Raw genomic sequence first — 24723 nt, 5'->3', positions numbered from 1 at the left:
TCTAGACTGGTTGCCAGGTATGATTCAAGTAGATGTAATTTCTATGCCAACTCCTTACCTGAGCTCAATTCAATTGCATGCATGCTTCAAAGAACAAATTTTTGGCAATTAGATATGGACTGATTTTATTCCAGGACCTTGAGCCTGAGAATTGCTCAAAAAGACATTTATCTGTACAGTTTTCAAGGACGTGGCTGAAATAAAACATTGTTCTGCTTAATTCATCTTTCTCAATGGATTTTTACACTGAAATATTAAAAAAAAAAAACCAAAAAAACCCAAACTGCCAATGTTCAATTGCATAAGCACTCTCCTAATCTATCAATAAATTTTAGGGGACTTTTTCCCCTTTTCTTTCTTTTATACCATCCATGAGCACTTCTTTGCTGCACGTTGTGATTAAAAGCTCAGAAACAGAAATGGGCCCAGCTGCCCGTGGCCTCTTTCTCATACAGTTGTGAGCTTTATCCACGATTCCTTTGCTGGAGGCCATCACCTCCCTAGTGGTAAAATGTCTGCAATAAGCATCTTCAACGCAACGAGCAGATGTGTGTAATAACCACCTAATGTTTTGCTAGGTTTTGCAATGGAACAGGTATGGTTACTGCTCCTGCTGACGATTAAAGTGCTTTCGGTGACTGCTCAGTTCAACGGCTACAACTGTGATGCTAACCTCCATAGCAGGTTTCCTGGTAAGTGTTTAATAGACTTTTTTTCTAAATGGCTTCTTTACTGTCTTGGTTCAAAGCAGCGCTTATTTTTAAATACAGAGCTTTAAATCTGCCTGGGACCTCGGGGTAGGGCTTCACATTAAGTGAATATTAACTACCTGAGTGACAATGAAACTCCTGTAATGTTACACTTTACACTCTTCTTAATTGCACGCTGGGTCAAATCCAGCCTAGTATTAATGAACACAACTACCTTCACATCAGTGGGGTTTGACCTGCTTTTGCCAGAGCTCTGTCCTGTTCAAGAAATTCACCAGAAGTCATGTTGTTTGAAATGCTCTTTACAGGTTTGAGAGTCTGAAACTCCTAACTGGGTTTTCTTTCAAGTTTTATCCAAGTGAGGTAATTATGTCCTTTTAATGAAATACAGAAATAGATACGTATTTTTTTTTCAGCAAAAATGAAGTTGATGGCAAAATTCAGTGCCTCACTTCACCGTTAAGCTCTTGCCTGGAGGCAGTTGAAGCTGTGCGATGCATCTACAGATGATCTATATTCATGCCTCGAGAAAACAGGGATTAAGTTTTTCTGGGGACATCAGATGTCCAAAACTGTTAATGCACTGAGAAATATATATATATATCAGAATTTACTCAGTTAAAGAATGTTGTTAATCTGTTACATGGTTTATTTTTCCTGCCTTTGTTGGTTCTTGGTCAGAATAATAGTAATGAAGGGCTGATTCTGACTGATTTACATCTTGTGTTCCTGTAGTAGTGATGAACTCTCAGAATTATGCTGTAATACCTTTTGTTGTTGTTGTTTTTTTTTTTCTTTTTTTCTTTTTCTTTTCTTCTAAATAATAATGGTTCTGACTCTTCCTCAGGAAAGATCAGTTTTATTGAATCATCTGTTTTCACTGTTTCCTATTACTACCATACTGCTAGGTGCATTGCTGATATAAAAGACCACCAATGTTTTTGAATCTTTTTTCCCTTGATTGATGCGAATATGAAAAGTAGAGCAATACAGGACATGCAAAAAAGGATAAAATATGTTTTGTTCATCGCTGGCAAAAATCACCATTAAGCTGAGTTTTTCGCAAACTACTTCTATATTTCTATTCTTAGAGTTTTACAGGCTTGACTAAAAAGTGTGGGTTAATTGTGCCCACCTATTTCAGATCTACCTTTCATTATTTTCCATGGTTTTTTGTGGGTTTTTTTTTTTTCCTTTTCAGACTTCTTAAGAGGATTGCAGCCACTAGAGGGAAGCTTAGATTCTTCTTTCTGTGCTTTGTGAAAGCTTTTCTGGTCACCTTTTACACTAACCCCATGCCATGGTTTTATATTTGCTGTGTGATAACCACAAAATGAATCCAACTCTTACTGAGAGTATTTAGGAACTGCTTACAGTTCTGTCTCATAATAATGACTGTATCAGATTCCATACCTACTGAATCCCAGAGACTCGGGCGCATTTGCTTAGGTTACAAGCAAATTTTATTACCATACTGCTAGGTGCATTGTATTTGCTTAGGTTACAAGCAAACATTATTATTTTTTTAAGTAAATTCTAATAATGCCACACTGCCCATAGCAGGTGAGAACTGAGTCCTGCTTGTTCCTGTTTGTGATCTCAAGCAGTAGAAACTCAAAGGCTGAAATTTAATCAGTGGTTTTAGTGCTGATTTTGAGAACTAAGAAAGAAAAATAATTTTACTTATGGTAGCCATGTATTTGAGCTAGAGATGAAAAACCAAAATGCTTTTGTTCCAAAATATGACAGGTATTTTGTTCAAGAGGGACTGTTAAGTGATGCACTGAGGCTGGTGGAGCTCAGTAAACCCCCCAGAACTCTGCTTGATTGGTTCAAGTACCCCAGAAGATGGGCCAGAACCTGTGCAGGGAGTGAGGGGCTCACTTTTCCCTGCCTTCATCCTTCAGGTATAAGGGAAGAATGAGGGGTCAGAGCAAAGAACATGTCAAACAAGTGTCTTTTGAGGCTGAGATACTGCCCTGCAGAGCTAGGTTGTGGGTAGGATTATTTTCCCCATTTCTTATTTGTTCCTCGTAAGAAGCATTTTTTTTTTTGTCAGCTGAAATTCCAAATACGAGGTGACAGTGGACTTTCTAGCTGAGGTCTGTGGTGTGCAGATACCTCAGAAGCCATTGATTTTTTTTTTTTTTTTTTGAAGTTGTTTGCTCTTTTATTTAATGCTGAGAGGAACAGAAGTTTAGGAAGCTTGTCTTCAGCAAAGATGAGAAATTAAGCCTTCCTAAAGACCCTGTGAGCTCATCCATTTTTCATTTGTTTGTGCTTTTATCGTTTGCTGCTTAGATGACTTTTGCATAGGGATGGTGCTGCATAAACAGGGTGATAAATAATCAGACAGGACTTTGTTTTTTTTCTGCAGTTTGCAGGTTTGTTTTACATCATAAGCATGCAATAATCAGCAGGGCTGTGGACAAAAACACAGTTGGTCGATCAAAAATTCCGTGTCTTTTGTACTTAAAGGCAGATGTTTTCTTGAGTATGGAACAAGGTCAAATCCTGCTGTCCGTCAGAAAGCTGCCTGAAGAAAAAAGTTTAAGTTGTGCATTGTAGTGGAGCATAGCTTTTAGAAGGCTTTTGGAGTGTACAGCCATGTTAGTGCAGCTATCTTCAGATGGAAATGTGCAGTTTTGATTCAGTGCTCTTGCTGAAAGAACTTACTGAAACTTTGTAAAACTAGTTCATCTCCAGAATGTGCTGCTGCTATTTCGCACACTCTTGCGCATTTTAATTCACCACTGAAGCTGTGACTTAATCAAAGAAAAGGCTTCTGCAGAAAAGCTGGTTTGGGGCTATAAATATCCTTGCATGCTTCTGGTGGAATGACTTCTGCCAGCAGTTTTCTGGCAAGTTCTTGTCTTCCACACATTTTTACGGTCAGTTCCATTGCAAGTCTTGGTGGTACGGGTGGACACCAGGCAGAAGTGGGCAGTGGAGCTGTCTACATTTGGCCCATGCTGCCATGCTGTCCATCCTTGACTCAAGATGGTCTCGGTTACTGTAGTTATCACTGTATCTAATGGATTGTGCTGTTTTGCACATGACATTCTTGTAAGTACTCTTGCCTATGGCAATCTGGTGTAGTTTGAGTCAGAGGCCAAATGCTTTGCCTGTACACAACAGCAATGGAGGCCATTGTATTGAAGGCCCCATCAAGTCTCAGCTGGGTGACCTTACTTCCAAGCCGTCACAACTATCTTCGTCAGAAAACTGGAAGTTTTTACCACAGGAATGCAACTATTTTTGTCTAAACATGCATATATAGGAGTAATATTTAACTTTCTAAATTCACAAAAAGTTTGCTAGACTTTTAGCATCTAAAGGAGCATTAGATCTGTTTGTATTTAGTTTCAGAATTGCTTCTAAACAAACACTGTGCTTTTTGTATTTCAGAATGGACAGATTTAATAACAATGTGTCCTTGAAAAGCAGTTAGCAAAAAGGTTCAGTTTAGGAAAGCAGCTTATCTTCCTTTATAGTGCAAAAGTGGCTATTGTACCGTATGGTCCCATTTCCATTAGTGTCAAATGAGAATTTTGCAAGTTATAAAGGTACCGTAACAGGAAAAATAACACCCTGCTTTTAAAGAGGCTTCAAGTGAGTTATAAAATTAAGTGAGCTATTTTATATTATATCCTGCAATTTATTACAATCAGTGAATTGCTCTGAATAAATGTAGAAGCATATCCTTTGCTATTTATGTTTTTTGTATTGTCCCCTCCACCTTAGTATACCCATTAACTGAATTACAACAGTCCTCTAGCAGTGAATACCATAACATGCTTCTTGATCTTTGTACATTATGTTAGTGAAAATACGGTCATGTACAAACCAGGAGAATATCACACCACATCACTTCTACTTATGTTTTGCCTCCAGTACCTTTCTGCCCAAATTTACACCCAGTGAGTAGCATTTATCACCGCATTAGTTCAGGTCAGAGTTTAGCCTGTTATTTTCTGCACTTGATTGTTTTGGCTTTAAAGCCACCATTAAAGCTGTCTAAATTAAACTGTTTGTGCTCCTGTACCATGGGGGAAGAGCTAGTTCATTATAATGGAGATTTCATTTCCTCTCTGTTTTGTCAGCTCAGTGAAACAATTCATTTCAGCAGGCTTAATGGCATAGTATTGACTGAAGTTGTTCTGCAATTTTTAATAGCCCTTAATGCTTAAGCAGGTGTAATAAATGTGTAGTTCTATAAACAAGTAATGACTGTGTTTAACATGATGCAGTACACCTTTTGCGGAGCACTTAAGGAAAAAAGAAACCCAAACAAAATGTCCTATATTGTCTAAAGGCAAGAAGAGCTTGTAGAAAAGTTATGTAACAGCTTTGGGTTTCTCCACCCAAAGAAACCATCCCTTGTCCCTGTAATCTCACCCAATGCTTTGCTATTCAAACACCTAAAAATCCTCAGTATATTCAAATTAAATAAATGTACATTCATCTAAGAAGGACTTTCATAGAATCACTAACGTTGGAAAGACTACTAATATCATCTAGTCTAACCATCAACTCATCAGCATTTTGCTGCAGTTCAAAAACTGATTAGTTATAACAGTTGCCATGTTCTAGGCAATCTACCTTCTTTTGTATTGTAATAATATATAGAATGAAAGATTGCAAGACACTCTGTGGTTTTATTCATTGTCTGCTGCACAGCCTGAGACTATGGTCTAATACAAAGTAGACTCCAGACGGCCTCAAATGTACCCCACTTCCATGCCAGCTGCCATCTGGAGTGGACTGAGGGGCAAAGCTTCCCTCCCAAGTTTTCTCACAAGTGCTGGGAATTTACTGTTTCAGAAGAGGGCTGCTCAATCAAACTCCACATATGTAACCACTTTTCCAATCCTTTGCAGTGCTTCAACTTCTGAATGTGCTACTAAATGACTTGCTGGTGAAGACTGGAATAGTGGTTTTGTTGCACGGTGGACTACATTTACTGCATTAATCTTTTTCTTTCTTTAGTGTGGCTGTAGATTCAGATATACTCGTTTTTCAGAACAATGCTCTTCTGTTCTTTATATTCCATTATTTTGCTGTGATAGAGGTCTAAAGCTTGATTTGATAGGAATTTATAACACCAGACTAATTGGTGCAATAATTATATGCAGTTTAGTTTAAATACAATTTTTTTTTTTTTTTTTTTTTTTACAATATCTTTTACCATTTTTTTTCCCTTGCAGCTGAACGTGATATCAATGTTTTCTGTGGAGTACAGACGATTACTATGAAGATAAATTTTTGCACAGTTCTATTCTCTGGTTATTCTGAAACAGATCTGGCACTGAATGGGAAGCATGGGGATGCTCACTGCAGGGGGTTCATCAATAACAACACCTTTCCAGCAGTGGTCATTTTCATCATCAATCTGAGTACTTTGGAATCCTGTGGAAACACTTTAGTGGTAAGATGAAATCAAAGTGAAATTGTAGCATGGCTGTTTATGCATGGGGTCAAGTGAATGGCCTGACAGCATTACATCTTTTATGGATAATGTTTGCATTGTCTTTCCCAGTGAGCAATATAATGCATACATCAAAGAAAACCAGAGAAAGCTGAAAATGTACCTTGATTTCTAACCAGAAAACGTGATGGGACACATTTGCCCTCTGATTAGATGGTACATTTCACATAGTAGTAATTTTTTTTTTCACTGAAAAAGATGTTTTCACGAGGCATTCTTAAAAGCTTTATTTTGTTTTCCTGAAACTTTTCAAATACCTGCTTGTGGAATAAAAGAAAAATATTTTTAAGAGCATGAGAGTTATAGTCTGGGTGCTTCTGAGATCTCGTGTGAAAGGGCTTGTTGATTGATCCTATATATATTGTGATAAGGCAGGGCCTTCAGGCTGAATCTTGCAGCGGAAATAACCTGGCTAGAGGACTCGGCCCCGTGAGGGAGGAAGCTCACAGCAGGCATCTCTACAAGTAGTGCTCTCATGGCATTCACTTCTTTTTAGGATCTCCTCTCTGTGGAACTATCTGGCAACAAACTAAAGTTTTCAATCACACTGGGAATATTACGCCAGCAAACAAAAATTCACCAAACACCCACAAAATGAAGAATGGCAATTAACTATGTGCTCAAATTTTATATGCGTATATATATATATATAAAGTATACGTATATACATATTTATATATGTTATATATGTGTGTATATATATGTGTATATATATATATAAATCAAAGTGTGGGCCTGAAGATCAGATCTGTATGTTCAACTCGGGTCTTTTACTTGATGCAGTGTCAATCTGTGCTATGATGTTTTGTCTGACTGTGACTTCAGAGTCTGCATTTTGTTACTGTTTTGTGCATAAATAATGCATATCCTTATGTAACTAATAATTAAATGTAACATTTAGCTAGTTTTTCAAACCAGAATCTGATCCAGGAGCTGACTTCAAACCCTGTTTCCTACCGATATAAATTTCACTCCCTTGAAAAAGAGTTATCTACCAGTGAATGACTGAAAAGAAAAAAAAAAGTCTTAGACCTTCTCAACCAAGGAAGAGTGAGCTTGCACAAGTTGTGTATGTTGCCCTGTACAGGTCTTCACTGTTTCTATCAAACTGCCTATGAATAAATAACAAAAATGTGTAAAAATGTATTATTTTTAAGGCTTATGTTCTACCTGCAATTCATACAATCAAAGTTAGCTGTCAGTTTTCATAACAGTGCTGCTGTTTTCATTTGCTAATAATTTTGTCAAACTGTGCTGAATTGTTCAAAATGCTCTCTGACCTATTTACCTCAGGCTGAGTTTTCTTTAAAATTTTCAACAAAACCAAGTTCACCAAGCTCAAGATTCACTTTTCCCAGTCTCTGAGTACCTTCCATCTCCTGTGTTAGAAGTTGACAGGAAGGAACTTTTTGCTCTTCGTGTGGAGTCAGTCACACTGTCAACTCTGAGAACATGCTCTTTGATTATAACTTTAAGAACATGCTTTCTTATCAATCCAAACAACTGCAGATTGGAGATTCCAACGGGGCTCCCACAAAGCTGCACAAGATAAAAATATAACCAAAAATTCTTCTCAACCAATCTAGGCATGCTGAGCCACAAAGAAGATAAAGGAGCTACAAGTTTTAGGGTCCCCACGATGGAATAGTAAAATCCCATGCAACTTTTTTGGCTCTTTTTCACAGTGAAGGCTTCAAACTTGCTTTCCATATAAACAAAGGGAATACCAACCTTTTTGATTTTTGGGAGGATGGGATGGGGAGAAAGCCAAATAGCAGTGGCAGGTTATGCTACCTGGGTGCTCCAGGTTGTGTTTCTTAAGCAAGGGACAGACTAGGAAATCTGATACTGAGCATTTTCCTGCCATTGACTGAACAATTAGTCACATGCCATTGGCATTGTAATAGAAAAGTTCCTTCACCATTGTCCAAAACACTCAAATTCATTGGGAATTCCCAGAGAAAGTGCTTACCAGGATTCATCAGTTTTACTCAAATGTTACTCAAATCTGTGTTTCAAGAACAGTGATATCCCCTATGAACTGTATATGCTTGATCCTGGGGAGGTTAGAGACAGAACATAAGCAACACGGTGTTGATAAAGCAAACTCATTTTCAACAGATCTTCCTGAAGATATTTCTGGGTAAATGATGCGTGAAGCATCAGGTATAACTCTTGTCCCATGTTCAACTTCCTGGTAATACTTGTTTTCTATCTCCCTCAATAGGTGTCCTCAGCTCGAGGTGTCAATGCTTATGGGAATATCTCAGTGGTACAGATAGGTAATGTTTCGGGCTATATAGATACACCAGACCCACCAACCATTATCAGCTATTTACCTGGGCTTCTGTACAAATTTAGCTGTAGCTATCCTCTGGAGTACCTGGTTAACAATACCCAGCTTGCTTCGTAAGTGTCCTTTTCCTATGTGTTTCATTCCCGTATTTGTATAAGTCCATATATATTTGTATCTGTGCATACCTAAATATTTGCATGCCATAGCAGTACTGTCAACATGGTGATACTTAGCTTTTTATAATAGTAAAGAGAATGAAAAAAAAAAATACACTGAAAGAAGAGGTGATGCAAAGGTAAAAAGGGAAATTAATTACCATCACTGTATGAGATACCATAGTATTTATGAGAAGCTACTGTGGGCTTTCTTGTAAAGCTTGCCTTAAAGTTATTGTATTCTGATGACAAAATGACAGCAGTAAACATGGAAATTCTTTTTGAAATTGTTTGGAAGAAAATATTTCCATTAGTAGACCCTGTACATCATGAAAAGCAGGTTCCTTCTTGTCACTTTGCCTCTCTGCTAATTATTTTCTGATTCATGTTTTTGACAGTATCCATTATTTTCCATATAGTTAAGGTTCTGTCAGTGTTTCCACTATAAGCTTGTATTTCTGTGGTTTATAACCCAAACAGATAAATTAACTTCTTGTGATACAGCTCATTGAGTTTTTTAACAATAAAAAACACTGAAGTGTGTAAAGACAAAAATAAAATGCATTTTTGATCTTCACGATTCTTCTGGTTCTGTTGTAGGTCATCGGCTGCTATTTCTGTAAGGGAGAACAATGGTACATTTATCAGCACTTTGAATTTGTTGCTTTACAATGTGAGTATAAAACACAGTAACACGACCTGGATGAAATCCATCTCTGCATTCTGTAGGTACAAACTGGATTTGTAGAGCAAATTGTAAAGTCCTCTTTGTTAGGTGTTATTCTCCTCCCATTCCTCTGATGAAGGACCAGACCTTCAGTTTGGACAGCTTTAATCTAGGTTCTCTGGACCTTTTTGTTTGCATGTACCTCTTGCCTTGTGTTTGGGTAGCTGGTCTTTGAGGAGGCACAGTCTGTATTTATGCAATTCATCAATTTACAGCTCTGGCTATAAGGTTCTAATGCCATGCGAATAATCAGTTGTAGTAGTTATAGCCATACTTCAGAGTGCATAGTCATGTTTTTATTCATTATGTTTATGGGCATATTTCTATATATCTGTGTGTATATGTGCATAGGTACATTGCACTGATACAGAGGATAGTCTGTAGTATTCTATAAAAATATTATAGACCTGTTCCCTTAGCAATAAATGGCAGCTCTTTTGCTGGAGTATTTTTATGTTCAAGGCTCATAAGAGTGTTTTGATCATCTTTAATTGTCATGAGGGATGTGGGATTTGTTACAAAACTGAAGCCCACTGTACTTGTTACCTCATTTTATGAACTTACATGATTTTAAGGGTCAGTAATTCTAATAGGTTTTAGCTAACCTCTCTGTCATATACCCTTTTAGGTAATTTAACTTGGATGTGCATTATTGTGTAAGTTTTTCCTGTGTAAATATGGATGGTGACAGTAAAATGTGAAAAACGTGTGGACCTCTACTTAATAACAACATTAATCCCTGAAATGATTTTTTCCCGTTGATTAAAATTTTTATTCATACATTTTAAATACCTGATTTAAATATCAATTTCTCAATCTATCAGGCAACATTTTTGTAAATTATGATTCCAATTTTTTGCATTATTATTCATGTCATCATGACATTGAGTTATAATTCATGCAACTGATTTAAAAGTCAATGCTTTAAACTTTGAACATAATGAGCTATAAATATTGTAACAGGACATTTTCCAAAGGCATTCTTTAAAAAAATCATGTTTGTTTGGTAGAGCTCTGAATATCAGTTCTTAATCTGTTAAAATGAAGATTATACTTCTCTGATTTTTAAATAATCCTGACCAAAAAGATGAGGAAGAGGGACTGTTAGCAAACTTCTCTGTAAGAAAAGGAACTGGCCACCACTTGTTTGTTGCTGCCTTTCAGGACCTAATTCTGAATTATAAATGCTATTAATGCTTGTACTGAAAATGCATTTATTTCTCAGTTAATTCTCAGAAAAATGGGTTTTATCTTCTCTACCCCAGGAGGTTTACAAGTTGATTGTGAATCATAGAATCATAGAATGGCTTGGGTTGGAAGGAACATCAAAGATCATCAAGCTCCAACTCCCTGCCACAGGCAGGGCCACCAACCTCCATATCTAATACTAGACCAGATTGCCCAGTGAATCTCCAAAACTTACAGAATGAGGGACTTACTGTAGAATGTTTTTCATTATTTTGGAAAATTTGGTGGCATTTGATATTAGAAATTTGTATAATTGACTTTATATGTGGCAAGGTAACTGTTTAACATCCTAAAGGATCATGTGTGCATGCATGGCTCCCAAGGCCTCCAGTAATGAAGAGGGTGGATATTGAGCAAGCTGTGATTTTTGGCACTATTTCCTTAGAAAAATCACTTGATTTATATACTTAATTCTTCTTGTTACTGTCGGCTGCTGCTCTTGCCTGCCACACTGGTTCTATTGTAGCACTTCCAAAATTCTACTTGAGTGCTTTGACCTCTCACAAGAGGTATTAACATGCTGAGTTCTTTATGGATTAGCAACCTTATTTGACATAGGTGACATTAACAGTAAGTGCATTTTGATATGCTAAATTAACATCTGTCATTCTAAATTTGTTTCATGGCATCTGTGGGTCATTGCTAAAGAGAAGTTAATGTGAACAAGAAACTAGCAAAGCAGCTATGTCTATATATAGTCATTGTTATGTATGGCCAATTTTTAGCTGTTTTGTTTCTTCAAATGGAATTCTTGAAACATTACAATTTAAAAGAAGACTTTTGCTACTTAAAACCTGAGAACCTTCCCTGAGAAAGGTTGCTCTCTGACAATATAATTATACTCTTCCTTTAGAAAACCACAGCAGCCACTTGACTGCATGTGAGCATTGGAAGACATACTGAGGTGTTCATTTGCAGTAACCTTATTCATAAATAGTACCTTTTCTTCAGTCACTGACCCAGCCACTTCATATAATGATAAATAAATAGATATTCCCCAATTGCTGCATGGAATAAGACATATGAACTGTTGGTCTTTACTGACAAACTGCCTAGACAAACTGCAAATGCCTACAGTGCAGTGCTGGCACTGTTTTGTACTTCCTCCCAGAAATGGGACACAAAGAGACAGAAAGTCTATTACTGTCATATGTGCTCTAACACAAGTTGGAAAAATTAGATGAACGTTTATTTTGTGAATGCCGATGATTTGTCACAGTGGGATTTCTGGTGTATTGAGTCAATGTTTATTTTTCAGGACTCGACCTACAGCCAACAGCTCCTCATTCCAAGTACAGGTTTACCTTTGAAAACCAAAATATATGCAGCTGTGAGAGCAACCAACCTTGATGGCAGGTACCATAGAGGATGTTATTTCTTGTTCTGATGCCTATTCAGCTCCTGGGTTTTTAAGTTATTCCGATTTAGAAGCAACTGTCTGTCTTTGTAACCTTTTGTGCATTAAAGTGGTGGTAGTGTTTGACAATCATTGCCTTCAACTGAAGGATATAAAATCCTCAATATTGAATGCGTATCTTGCTGTTGTCCTCATAATGAAAGTTTTCCCTCACTGTCTATTCCTGCTCTTATACTGCCATTTCCATCATCATCTATCACTTTGCCTCTGTGCAGGTGGAATGTTTTGATGGACTACTGTTACACTACACCATCTGGTAATCCAAGTGATGATCTTCGATATGATCTTTTTTTCAGGTAAATCCTGTGCAACTCAGTAATTGTAGGTCCTTCTTTTAAAAAACACAGTTATAAATTTCTCAGATAGTGGTTTCTAGGCTGCTTGAAAACTCTAAGAAATATTAGTAGAGAGGCTAAGGGCTGGACTTACAGATAACATGTCAAGACTCAGCTTTTTCTGAACGTTAGCATAGGATCAATTTCAGAGTAATAAGAATTATGGTGGAGAGCTGTACATCTAAAATGTGTCTACTAGAGACAACAGAAACGTGCAAACTGGCCTTTGTTTTGCCAAAGATACTCTTGCAGTGAATGACTATATTATAAAATATTGTAGATTGGTATTTAGGAAAAGAGTAAAAGAAATGATTAAAGTTAAATAGATGTTCCTGCTACTCTCAATAATATTTACTTGAATTGGAATTTTGAAAAATGTGAATAGTATCTTGGCAGTATCTCAGATTAAATCTCACCAATGGAGGCTGCTAGAATATTGTCTTCATGTGGAATTACCTGTCTATACCAGTTAGCATAAGTGGTAACTTATTGCTTTTGCCTTTAGGTTTTTTTTATATCACTGGAATTAAATGGTACCTTAATTTGCAACTGTGATGTTGCAAAACAAAACGAAGCACAGTATTTCTGTAGCAGTGAGTGCAGGACTTCGCAGCCTGTTGTGTGACTGTGGCTGCACACGTTGGACATCATGGCAGTATGTTCTTTACAGTTGACCCAAAGCACTAACTTGACTGCCTAACTGTCTTATTCTCACCTAATAGCTTTAAAAAGCCAGCCATCTATCTAATCATCCTAGCTTTAATCTTCTCTACAAAAACTAGCTGTGACAAGGACCCTCAGACAACTATCATTGAAAATGGCAAGAGCCAAATGGGGCGGTTTTCATTTGAGGTATTCCGCTTTGTGAAGCACAAGAACCAGAAGATGTCTACGGTCTTCCTCCACTGCGTGACAAAGCTGTGCAGAGCAGATGACTGTCCCTTTCTTGTGCCAGTAAGTTTCAATTGATGGAAATTGATGCTAATTCTCTGAATGTAAGATAGTCACACTGGAGTTAGTCTGCATCCAAAAGTAACAGATGCTTGGAATGCACAGAATAAAGGTGACTTGTATAGTCAAAATAAGATGAGCTTCGTGCATCTGAAGGAATGTAAAACAATTTATGGTGAATATGGTAATGAATGTGCTCATCCATAATAGATGTGCAGGTTGCACAGGTTGTTGGACATGCAATCAGTCATCTTTTTTCTTTTGATCCTTAGCTGCTTATTAAAAGTAATGACTGAGACATCTTGAGATCTAGTAGTCTTAATATAGCATAGAAACAAAGTATCCGTAATCATTGCAGATTAATATAAATATTTTTAATATAATTAATATAAAACTTATTGTAATGGTAAGCAAACTTACTCTGATGAGGGATATTTGAAAGTATTCCTTATAGTGGGGAAAAAATAATGCCTCCCCTCTTATTTATTATAATCTCCCGTATAGTTACAAAAGTGCTGAGGTGTTGACGTTCAAACATTCAATTCAATTCAAAGATTATTTCCTTTTGGGGGCATTGCAAACAACAAATATATTTTGGAAACTGAAACACAGTTTGTATATTGAACACAAAATATTCTGCGCTGATATCTTCAAAATGCAGTATCATTTCCTGCTGAATGACTTTCCATTCAAAATTTTAAAATGCCCTCAATTCCGACATTTTGTGCATTATTTTATTACTTAAATAATTTAAATGCAATTCTTTGTTTCTGTGGAAGTGCATGTTCTATGGGTTCTGAAATTCTTTCACATGCAGTTGAAATCCAAGAAATAATCTTGTTCGAAGCATTCTTGAGTAACCAAGATTAAGATAGATAAGAGAGATGCTAATTAAAAGTGGATTCCAGATGGTAGAATGCTGGGAATTGTTTTAATGTGTCATTGCTATTTAGGAGTCCATGGAAAAATATGAAGTTTAACTTAAGAACTCTGCTAGAACAGGAACTGTAGCATGTTGTCTATCTGTAGTCAGGCAAAACACATTTATTGCGAAAACTGACTGTAAACAAAGCATTGGGAAATTAACTACTGAAAATTTAATAAACTGTAAGATGAATCTTGTACACAACAGCAATGTAGTTCTGTAAATGAAGTAAGGCAAACTACAACGGGAAGCTAGGCATTTACAAGATACTCTTCTACAGAATATTGCAGTTGTTTTTATTGCAAAGTAATTTAATGCATACTATAAGAAATAAAAGTTGTAGTATTGCTTGTAAAAGAACTTCCATTAAAACAGGAAGCACAGAAGGGCAATAATTCCATTCCAGTCTGAAACAGTGATTGTTTTGATTAACCACTCAGATTTGCAGTCACAGAGAAAGAAGAGATGCTGGTAGCAGAACAACTTGGAGGCCTCAGAGCACCTCTGGCAACGCTGTGATCACTGCTGGCCCCATCATTACGAGGAGTGGTAGGAACGAGCAAACTTTTTCTATGCATGGCAGAAATTTCAAACACCTGGGGATATGTTTTAACAGTTTAACAGAAATTTGTAATGACTTAGAAAAAGGATGGATTCTCCATGAGTTTGGGTGATTTTTCTTCAACTACTGGAATCTAGTAGAAAGGATGAGCTAGTATTTCTGCTTAGTACTCGCACTTTCTCTTTACCCCATGAAAATAAAAACCCAAAGTCAGTGACTTTTTTTTTTTTTTTTTTTTTTTGGAAGTTAATGGAATTTAAGGTACTGTGTTCAGCATCACAAGTTAATTTGGACAGCTAATAAATACTCACTGTCATTTTCTATTTGCCATTTCTTTCACCTTCACCTGTGGGTTACTATTTATGTTAATACATGCTATTAGCCTTCAGCTTTCAGATCCTGAGTGGAACTCTAAGGAGGTCCATTTTTATTGTCAAAATGTGGAGGTTTTTTTGGTTGATGTTTGTTGGTTTTGTTTTAAACCAACCTGCAGTCTCTAAAAAGTACTTCTGTGACTGCTGTAGACTACATAATAAAAATAAAACGTTTCAAAACTGTTGAAGAAATTCAGTTTGCAGATTTCAGCAGCCTTAGATTTAGGAATCTGAGTACAGGACTGAGTCTTGTCTAGGAAAGATAATTGAAACACTTGAGCATAAAATCCTTCTTTACATGCAAAGTAGTTATGCCCACACGTACAAGGAGGGCGACTGACCCTCCGTAATTTGGCGCCATCTACAAAGAGACTATTTTTTAGAATCAGATATCCTCAGTTATAAGCAACATTTTGTCGAGGAAAAACAGTATTTTCTTCTGTATTATAAATGGTCCCAATTGAGTACCCTTACTGTCATCTGATAAGTCAATAAAAAGTGAAAAAAAACTAACTTCAGAGTTGCATGAATGAATGCATATTGAAAATAAATGACAGATTTGCTTAAACACATGCTAGTGAAACACTGCCTTAGGCAAGGAATGAGAACTATATAAAGCTTGGCATGTGAACAGTCCCTTTTAAAGAGTAAAGTTTGATTCAAATGCTGTGGATGCATTTTTTAATAATAATAATAATAATAATAAAATATATTAATGTATTAGCTTTAAATAAAGCATTACTTCAAGCAAATCAAGATCTTACCACGGGTATTTGATGATCCCAAAGCTATGATAAACTAATATATATAATTTGTTGACCGTTCTTGATGATGATGATGATGATGATGATAATGATGATGATGATGATGATTATTATTATTAATGAAAACACTAATAAGACTGAGAGAGCTGGGGCTGTTCAGCCTGGAGAAGAAAAGGCTCCAGAGAGACCTGATAGCAGCCTTTCAGTATCTACAGGGGGGGGTGTAAAGAAGAAAGAGACAGACTTTAGCAGGGTCTGCTGTGACAGGACAAGGGGAAATGGTTTCAAACTAAAAGAGGGGGGACTTAGACTAGTATAAGGAAATTCTTTACAATAAGGGAGACAAGGAACTGACAGAGGTTGCCCAGAGATGTGGTGGGTGCCCTGTTCTTATAGACATTGAAGGTCAGGCTGGATGGGGCTCTGAGCAACCTGATCTAGCTGTAGGTGTCCCTGCTTGTTGCAGGGGAAGACGACTAGGTGACATTTAAGGGTCTCTTCCAATTAAAAAATGATTCTATGATAAGGGAAGTAGTATTTTTTTAGGTGTCTTTTAGTTGAGATATGTGACTAAGGCGTTATTAGATTAGACAGATTTCTTCATACAGCATACTTTTGGGCCATTCTGCTCCCACTGACAGAGGCATGTTTTGGTGGGATGTACTTTGAAAAGTAGTGATTTAGTTCTTGAATGTGCCACCAATTTCCCGAGTGTTATTGATCAAGTTAATCTGGCTTAAACTTCACTTTTCCTTCTGGAGCAAAAAGAGGTAATTGCTGTTTTCTACCACTGTCTTTTCCTGTTGTGCAAATAAGTTATAAGTGCACTGGTGATATGAGGTTCATGAATAGTGTGGTCAAAGAAAAAAAGGGGGGCGGGCATGGGAAAACTTCAAGCTGAACAGAATTGACTGCTTTGTGGATGAGGAATCCTATGGGTGGCAGTGCTGTCTTTGACACAATGCTATACAAAGGTGCTTAATACTATTTTCAAGAACAGATCTGCTCTAGTTTTAGTAGAGAGCCCATAAAACCTGCTGCACCTGGCTGAGCATAATACATATGCTTGTCATGTGGCTGCAGATGTGCAACCCCCTGGTTTCCACATTTGAGTTGGTGCTGCATCTATGCCTGGGCTGGTCCTGTGCACTTCAGTGTCTCACCAGAAGCACCTCACATAGTTAGCCAAGCCTTCCCATTACTCTAATCATCAATTGTTCTGGTAACAGCACTACTTATGTAATTACCTTAGTAGGAACTGAATAGTGCTGCAGCAGATGAATAATGGTTCTTCTCCTGTGTATTTCTGAACTCTTATTTCTAAAATTACCTTCTTTTCAGAGAAACTTCATTCATGATTGTTAAACTAAAATAAGTCACTGCAAGAGAAATACACAACAGAAAATGTTTTGGTCTCTGTATTCAGAGTCAAAGTAAGCACCTATCTGTGAAGGGGAGATTGTACAGCTTTTGATGGTTGTCTCACTTAACCATAGAAGACAGCTGCTCAAAATAGATGTATACATAAGCTGTGATTACAAGTTGCATGAAAAAGCAAAAACAGTGACAAAAAGTATAGTTTTGAGATGGGCAATGGTAAGTGTAGATGGAATATAAATGTTTCCCCGAGTACAGTATGTAGGAGCCAAGAGCATAGGGTACATTGAGAAATGGTGTTTTTGTCATCGCTTAAGGTCGTTGCTTTAGTTTTCCTTGGAAAAACTTTTTCTTGTTTGCATGCTTTCTTTTTTCCCCCCTCAGAATATTAAGTAACTTTGAGTTGTTGCATTTGCCTAAAAAAATGAAGAGACTTCATATAATTAATGTTGTCATACTGGTTTTACGAGAGATACTAAAAACAGCTAGTCAATGTTGCAAATATAGTTGATGTGTTTTGAAAATAAAGCCATCTGCTAGCCTTTGTATGCAAAGAGAGGAGGGGGGCAGGTACCAGGTGTCTGTAAAATATAATGCATCTTGTTTGTTTGTTTGTTTGTTTGTTTGTTTGTTTTAATGCAGATGAGACACCAACCAACAACTCTCAGCTTGGTAAGTTAATCAAAATTCCAAGAAACACAAAAGAGATGTTTTATGATTGAAACAGAACTGAGGAGAATGAACCCTTTTGATTCAGTTTGAGGCACTGAGCTAGAATGTTTTGTTTGTTTTTTCTTCTTTTTGGCTTTTGTCTTTTAAATAAGTAAATACTGGCACCCTGCCATAACGAAAATATTTGGTGAATTTGGATTGCTCAGTTTCATTTGTATATCCAACCTCACCAACAAAGCAGCTTCTAATTCCTGTGGTGGAGTTGAAATGAAAATCTGTTGCTATGACATATGAGGGTGAAGAAGCATTGCAACTGCCAGAAGCAAAATCAGACTTAAGCTGTAAAATCTGCTTATGCCATATGGGAGCTGTGCAGCAAAATGGTTGTTAAGGTGCAGTTCGGTTCAGAGCTCAAACTCAGGAGAGTCCTGCCTTAGTTCTTGTTCTGGCATTTAACCACATGAAGAGCCCATGAAGAACTTTGGCTAGAACTAGTGGTCAGTAGTAGAGTGAGGAAGGAAGTAGGCTGCAGGGAGATCTGGGCTTTAATTTTTTTGCAGTGCTTCTCCTATGGACACTTGGAGGACATTTTTCAGCTTGTATGTTATTTTGCTGGTAATGGGGAGTTGCTAATGATTAGTAAAGAAAGGATGGTCTGTTAAGCCATCCTGCTTCTTACTTGCTTGTAACAGGACCCAGTGGCAGAAGCAACTGATGCTGTCCTCAGAACTGTACTAGCTATCTGTTCCCTTATCTTCTTGGATTGGACCCCATAAATACAGCTGCCTTTCCCTCCTGGCATGGAAACAGTTATCCTTACACCTCTGCCTCGACAGCTCTTGGGCAGTGGCAATCTTCTCCTAAATATAAAAGGTCAAGGTTGGTCACCCAGTGTGAGGGATTGTGTGTTGGAAGTATCCTTATTGTCTTTATTCCCCAGTATAATTGGTAGTGAAAGAACTACCAGTTTTCTAAGTATACTTAGATAAATTTTATCCAAGTAGACAGGTACTCATTCTGAAGTATAATTTTAGTCTTTTGCTGTAATTATTCTCTATTTGATATAAAGACAGCAGCATTTGGCACTGCTGAGAGTTTCTAACCGGAAATTACCTGTGCATTTTTGTTCTTGCAGCTCAACATGGACCTCCTTTCCAGCTGAATTCAGTCACCAGTGCACTGATTTCAGGCGTGGTCATCCTCGGAATCACAAGTGTTTTCTTTTTTGTGTGTTCCCTAACTCTTCTGCACAGAAATTGGCCCAACAACTCAGTCTTGAGTGGCATCCGAAACCCAGTTTTTAACTGAAAGTGATTTACTTGCACTTTTTGTTTGAGGTTGCCTTTCTTGTCCATGAAATATGCTTCCACTAAAAAGGAAAAAAAGAAAAAAAAAAAAAAAAAGGCAACATTCCATCTGTATCCAGCTTCTATTCCAGCTATTCTTTATTTGTAGACATGCTAGACATTGTTGTGTGTAGGTGAGTAGCAGTGATATTGGTGACAATCCTAGGAAACAGAGAATCTCAATTGTGTTTGTGATCAGACTATATATGACATAACGCCCATGGGTGTGCTGACAATAGAACTCGTGTCTTCAGCTTCCCAAACAGGTCTTAAAGCTGAAGATGCTTAAGGTGAGAACCTATCAAAATGTGCTATGAAAAACCTTATGCATTCAGAAACATTCCTACAATCATAAATGTCTGTTAAGATGAGAATCACTTACATTTTTTCATGTTTCATTACAAATTTGAAAAAAAAATTGTGGCTCAGGAGGAAATTGTTATCATCTGTCTTGGCTAAAAAGAAACATACTCTTAGAGTAATTAATGACTTCTGCTTATTATTCATTTGAAAATGTTTTCTTAAGATACTTCTTCCATTGAATTGTGGTGATGGCACGTAAAGTAACGCAAAACAGAATTTGGCTGGGTATCTTTGAGTCGAATGGTTTAGGGCAAATTGCTGTAGGTGCCAGGAAAAATGCTGTGAGTTTTGAGGTTGAAATCTTTTTTCCCCAACAAAATCATTGAGTGAGAATATGAGTGAGTTTTAAATCTAACTAATATTCTGCAGAAAATTAATTATGCACAGATTCACCACATCTACAACTTTCAGACAAATTCTAACCCTGGGAAATGCTCTAAGGGGAGAAAGTATTCCTTTACCTCCTGCCTCCCTGAAGAGACAAGCAAATAAATGAATAGTAGGTCAATGCTTATTTCTGTAGCAAATTCTCCCCGTGGATTAGACTTCTTCACTGCATAGATGAGGGGAAGAGGGCACCTAGAAGAATAACAGGCCACAGGCAGTACCATGCTGTTGACTCTAGTGAATCTGGTAAACAACAAATTTAAATGAAGTTGAGAGTGACCAGTTGCCTTCAAACAGGAGCACTGGGCAGTGGTATAGCTGTGTAGACTAGACAAAATTCTGGTGTACAAGAGAGGCCATAGTAGACATGACATATAATAAGCTGGACTGGATAGACAGTTGGGATTTTGGTCACAGATTCATCAGTTAATTTGGAATTTAAGTTTTTAAAGTACTGTACATATTGGCCTAGAGAAACACCTCTTTAATATTTGTCCTCATCCTATTTCAACAAAGTCTGCGTTTTCATTGATGTAACACAACTGGATAACAATCAGGGCTTTTTAGCTCTCAAGTCTGAAGATGTACAGACTCTCAGTTTTCTGTGATCCTACAAATGCTGTATAAAAGCCTGGTGTTCACAAAGTCCACTGTGCTGTAATGTGGTGTCCCTAACAACCAATACTGTGCCTGTTTTCCTCCAGTCTTAATACCTCAGAAACATTTTTGCACTTCAGGGGTTAGGTCTGATGACATGTAAAACATGATCATTTAATAAAATTATTTGAAAAAATTCAGAATGAATATTTTGTCTGAAGCATTTTTTTTTCTTCCTTTTAAAGTATGGAGTTTGTGTATTTATGCAGTGACCTCATCCTGCAAAGATGAAAAGTGAAAGTTTCTTTAAAGTCAGTCTGTAAGAGCTTTCAACATAGACGATAAATTAATATAGCTCTAATGGCCCTTAAAAGGTAGTGATAAAACTCAAGAGATTTCTATCCCAGTCTGGATAGAAATAAATTCAGAAAATCTGTTGTAATTAACTCAGAAACAACCACAGAAATTCCATAAATAAAATTCATACTACTGCAGCTTTAGTTGGATGTTTTTAGCAATGGAGATAGCCATTACCACGCTCAGGAAGCTGTTCCATCAGCTGATTACTGTCCCTGGCACTTTTAAAGACTATTTCTAATCTGCTCAATTGAACTGATGGTGAGTCTTTTCTAACTGAGATCTCACAAAATTTCCTTAAGACCACAGGAAAACAATAGTAAATGTTGTCACAAAAACTGGAGAAAGAAAAACCTCTGAAATAGTAGACCTGCCCTATTTCAGTTTCTATTACTGGTAAGAAATTTGTTGCTTTTATAAAAGACTTGTTCACTGAACTTTTCAAGGTTTGGTTAGCCTATTGCAAAAATTGTGTTGTTAATAATGTAACCTGCAAACTGTGTTTTTCTTCTATAAAGTAAAAATTCTGGAGCAGTTTGTTTTGGTGAAGAACAAGATTATATGTTCTGTGTTGTCTGTGCAACTTTTTCTCATGTGAAAATTACTAGGTACTAAAAGCTGATCCCTCGCCAGTTAAGTTTGTCAAGTGAGTTCCTGCAGTCATCTGAACGTGGCATGGATGGAAAGTATCTCCATTGTTCATAGAGGTAAAATTCACTGCGGTTCACTCACAGCATAACTCATAACCTCACCCCTTTAATGAGTTTCAAGAAACAGGGTAAGCAGGTGCAGGGTGGATGTGCACAAAAAAGGTTGCGCTTTATGGAGAAGCAGAAGATGGGGTGAGAGAGGAGTGGAGACGGCTTGGAAGTGTGAGTTACAGCCAGTGGGAAGAGACTCCTGGTGCTTGAGATACTGGGTTTGATGTGAAGTAGTGAATTAAAAAGACACTGTGCGCTGTATGAGAAGGAACTCTTCACACAGATGCGTAATCCTCTCATGTCCATAATGTCAGCCTCATATAGGCTTTTAAGTGAAACTATATTACTTAATATCTCTTCTTATAAAATGCCTTCCATTAGCAGTGTCCATCAGCAAATGGCTTTACACAGAGGTCAGATTTCTGCAGGTGAGTGCGATGTACTGAAAAGTACTTTGATTGGTGACCCAGACTGTGGAGGAAACAAAAGAGACACCAGACAAGCTTGGTTTAAATCCAATAGAACTTAATAGAGCTATACAGAGGTGGAAATGCTTGCAGGCTTCCTGCCTTTGGAAGAAATAAATGGCATATCCAGCTGGAACTAAGCACATCAGTGCTGGGGATAAATTCATTTAATATTTGGCAAACAGGCCTTGGGAAATAAGCCGGAAGTTATTCAGCTTTCCTGCTTCATTTAGCAGACAGTATTTCTTACTCTTGGTACCTCTTAGGGTCTACAAATAAGCCAAAAGCAGCAGCCTTGCCCTGTTAAACTGCTTATCTCTCCATCTGGAGGAGAAACAGGCAGGAGTATCACGATAAACTGAGAAATGTTCCAAGTGTGGCAAATTGATCCTGCCTCAGGTTGCACTCAGTTCTTATTTTAGTACCATTTAGACAATTCGAGGGCCTTTCAGGAAGAAAGATAAACATCTTTTTCTGGTAAGTTGGAAGTGGAAAGGTTGCAGAGGAGAGCTACTATTGACTCGCCTGGCCATTTGATATGCAGGGCTGTAACGTGGCTCTTTGCCATAGTGTCAATTTTGAAATGTTTTTATAACAGCTCTGTTACTCACTCTTATTAAATCTTTCCCATTCTTTCGGAGAAAGGTTGTGAATGTTTGTACAATTAGCAAATACATCCTTGAGATGGTGGAACTGAAAGTATCAGGGAGGAATGTTGTTCATTCATCAGATTTTTCATGCGTCACCACTGGCAAACTGAGTGGGGTTGCTGGCTAGTAGTATGCTCATAATCTCTGCATTTAGACTTCATGGTATAGTGTGAAAATTACTTTCCAGCAGAAAGGACCTACAGCAGTCCTTGTAACCAAGATATATGCTTAGTAGGAGCTTAAATTTTCTGATAGATTGCTTCCAATGTACTGCTAAAAGGGAAAATCTTCAGTTCTCTGGGTAGGCAGGGTGGTCATTCTACAAATACAGTATCTAGCCTGTATCAACCACTGTGCACAACCTGAACTAGCTTACTAAAAGCAAGGCCCCTGAGGGGCATTTATCAAGCCTGCTTATTTTGCATAAAAATGTCATTAAGAAAAAAGGCTTCCACGTGTTTCCAGTTTGCCCAGACTGGAGAATTGCTCAGAAGAGCCCCATGTTCCACCAGCTGCTCACTCAGCTTCCAGTCAAGATGGAAAGGCTGAGTGATGTCCACTGCAGGTATTGCTCAGGGCAGGTGACGGCACAGATGTTGTTGTGACTAGTTTCCCCTCAGGGTTTTTAATCACTTGTCTCTGAAATCAAGCTAATGTCTGCTTCCAGTTAGTAGCTTTATTATTTATTCTTAGCAGGTGGTAACATCTGGCTATGCAGTAGCTGTTTTGAGGAACCAGAATAGTTTTGATGCCCTTAAACTGTTCGGAACACTAAGATCCTTTTCATCTTATGAACTAAGTAAAATTTATTAAACTAGGTTCATCTGTGTGTTCACAAGTTACTTTATGTAGCAGATATTCCTGATTTCTTTTTCTCCCCAGTTTGTAGCAAATGAAGATAGTGGTCCTGTTGATTCAAATGCTAAGTTGAATGTAATGCTAAATGAATGTAAGGGCCGGAGTTGGGTGTGGGATATGCACTGGCCAGTTCATTGGGTGCACATAGTCCTTCCCATTCACCTGTGTGAGTGATGTATCAGGGGATAAACACATATGGTGTGCACACTGTTAGCATCTTATCTGCACCATCAAATCCTGCTGGCCAGAGTCAATGTCATGCGATGGAGTGGTTGCATATAGTCATCACAGCACTGTAATTTATCTGGTCAGAGGCGTGCAGTGGTGCCTTCTAGGCTGTGAGATAGCACTTTGCATGCACTTTGTAACTTGGCAAAGCATGACTGTAGCCTAGGTAATGCTCTTCATTTACATTGCTACCCATCTGCATTGCTGAGTAGCTTGTTCTGCTACAGGCAACGAGCACGCAGGCTTGGTCTGATGGAAGTGCTGATTACGTGTGCTAATAGAAGTGCATGATTTAGTGGGAAGTCAGTGCATTATGCTCCTCTCTGGGTAATTGTGTTTGCGTCTGTAAAGGAAGACAGAGCAGCAAGAGTGGAAGTCAGCAGAGCTATGGACGAGCAGGAGAGCTGCAACACCTGCAAAATGAACTGTTGAGGTGTCATGGTGCAGGGAGGAGATACAACTTTATTCCCTGCCTGCACTCACCTGGAACTCAAAGTCTAGTGCCTGTGTGATGACATCAGAATTAGTTACTTTTTAAAGGTACTTATGGGCAGCCACGTGTCTGTTCTGGTCATGGTATGCTCCTGGGGCAGTTAGTGCTAGATTAGGCTCAGTAGCGTACACAAGGAAGTCCTTTGTCATCCTAGAGAAATCTCTTTTGATACTGAGCCTGAAATGGGATCAGAAGCAGGCAGAGCTAAAGCACTCACATACTTTCCTCTTGTTCAGATCTTTTGTGCAGCAGGAATAGGCTTCTTGCTTCAGCAA

General features: G+C 37.8%; 1 protein-coding gene across 1 annotated transcript; it reads left to right on the top strand.

Annotated features, from left to right (window-relative positions):
- Positions 1–583: 583 nt before the first annotated feature.
- On the top strand, positions 584–19309 carry ZPLD1 (zona pellucida like domain containing 1; the record flags this gene model as incomplete). The annotated part of the gene is made up of 10 exons (XM_079549726.1): positions 584–692; positions 5918–6138; positions 8426–8607; positions 9250–9322; positions 11883–11980; positions 12257–12337; positions 13159–13330; positions 14693–14801; positions 17972–18001; positions 19137–19309. Exons 1-10 carry the CDS (start codon positions 587–589, stop codon positions 19307–19309), a joined length of 1245 nt encoding a protein of 414 aa, XP_079405852.1. The 5' UTR covers positions 584–586.
- Between the last annotated feature and the right edge of the window lie 5414 nt (positions 19310–24723).

This window comes from Tetrao urogallus (genome assembly GCF_951394365.1).
Source record: "Tetrao urogallus genome assembly, chromosome: 1".
NCBI lineage: Eukaryota > Metazoa > Chordata > Aves > Galliformes > Phasianidae > Tetrao > Tetrao urogallus.
This window is presented reverse-complemented; position numbering and strand designations above follow the sequence as displayed.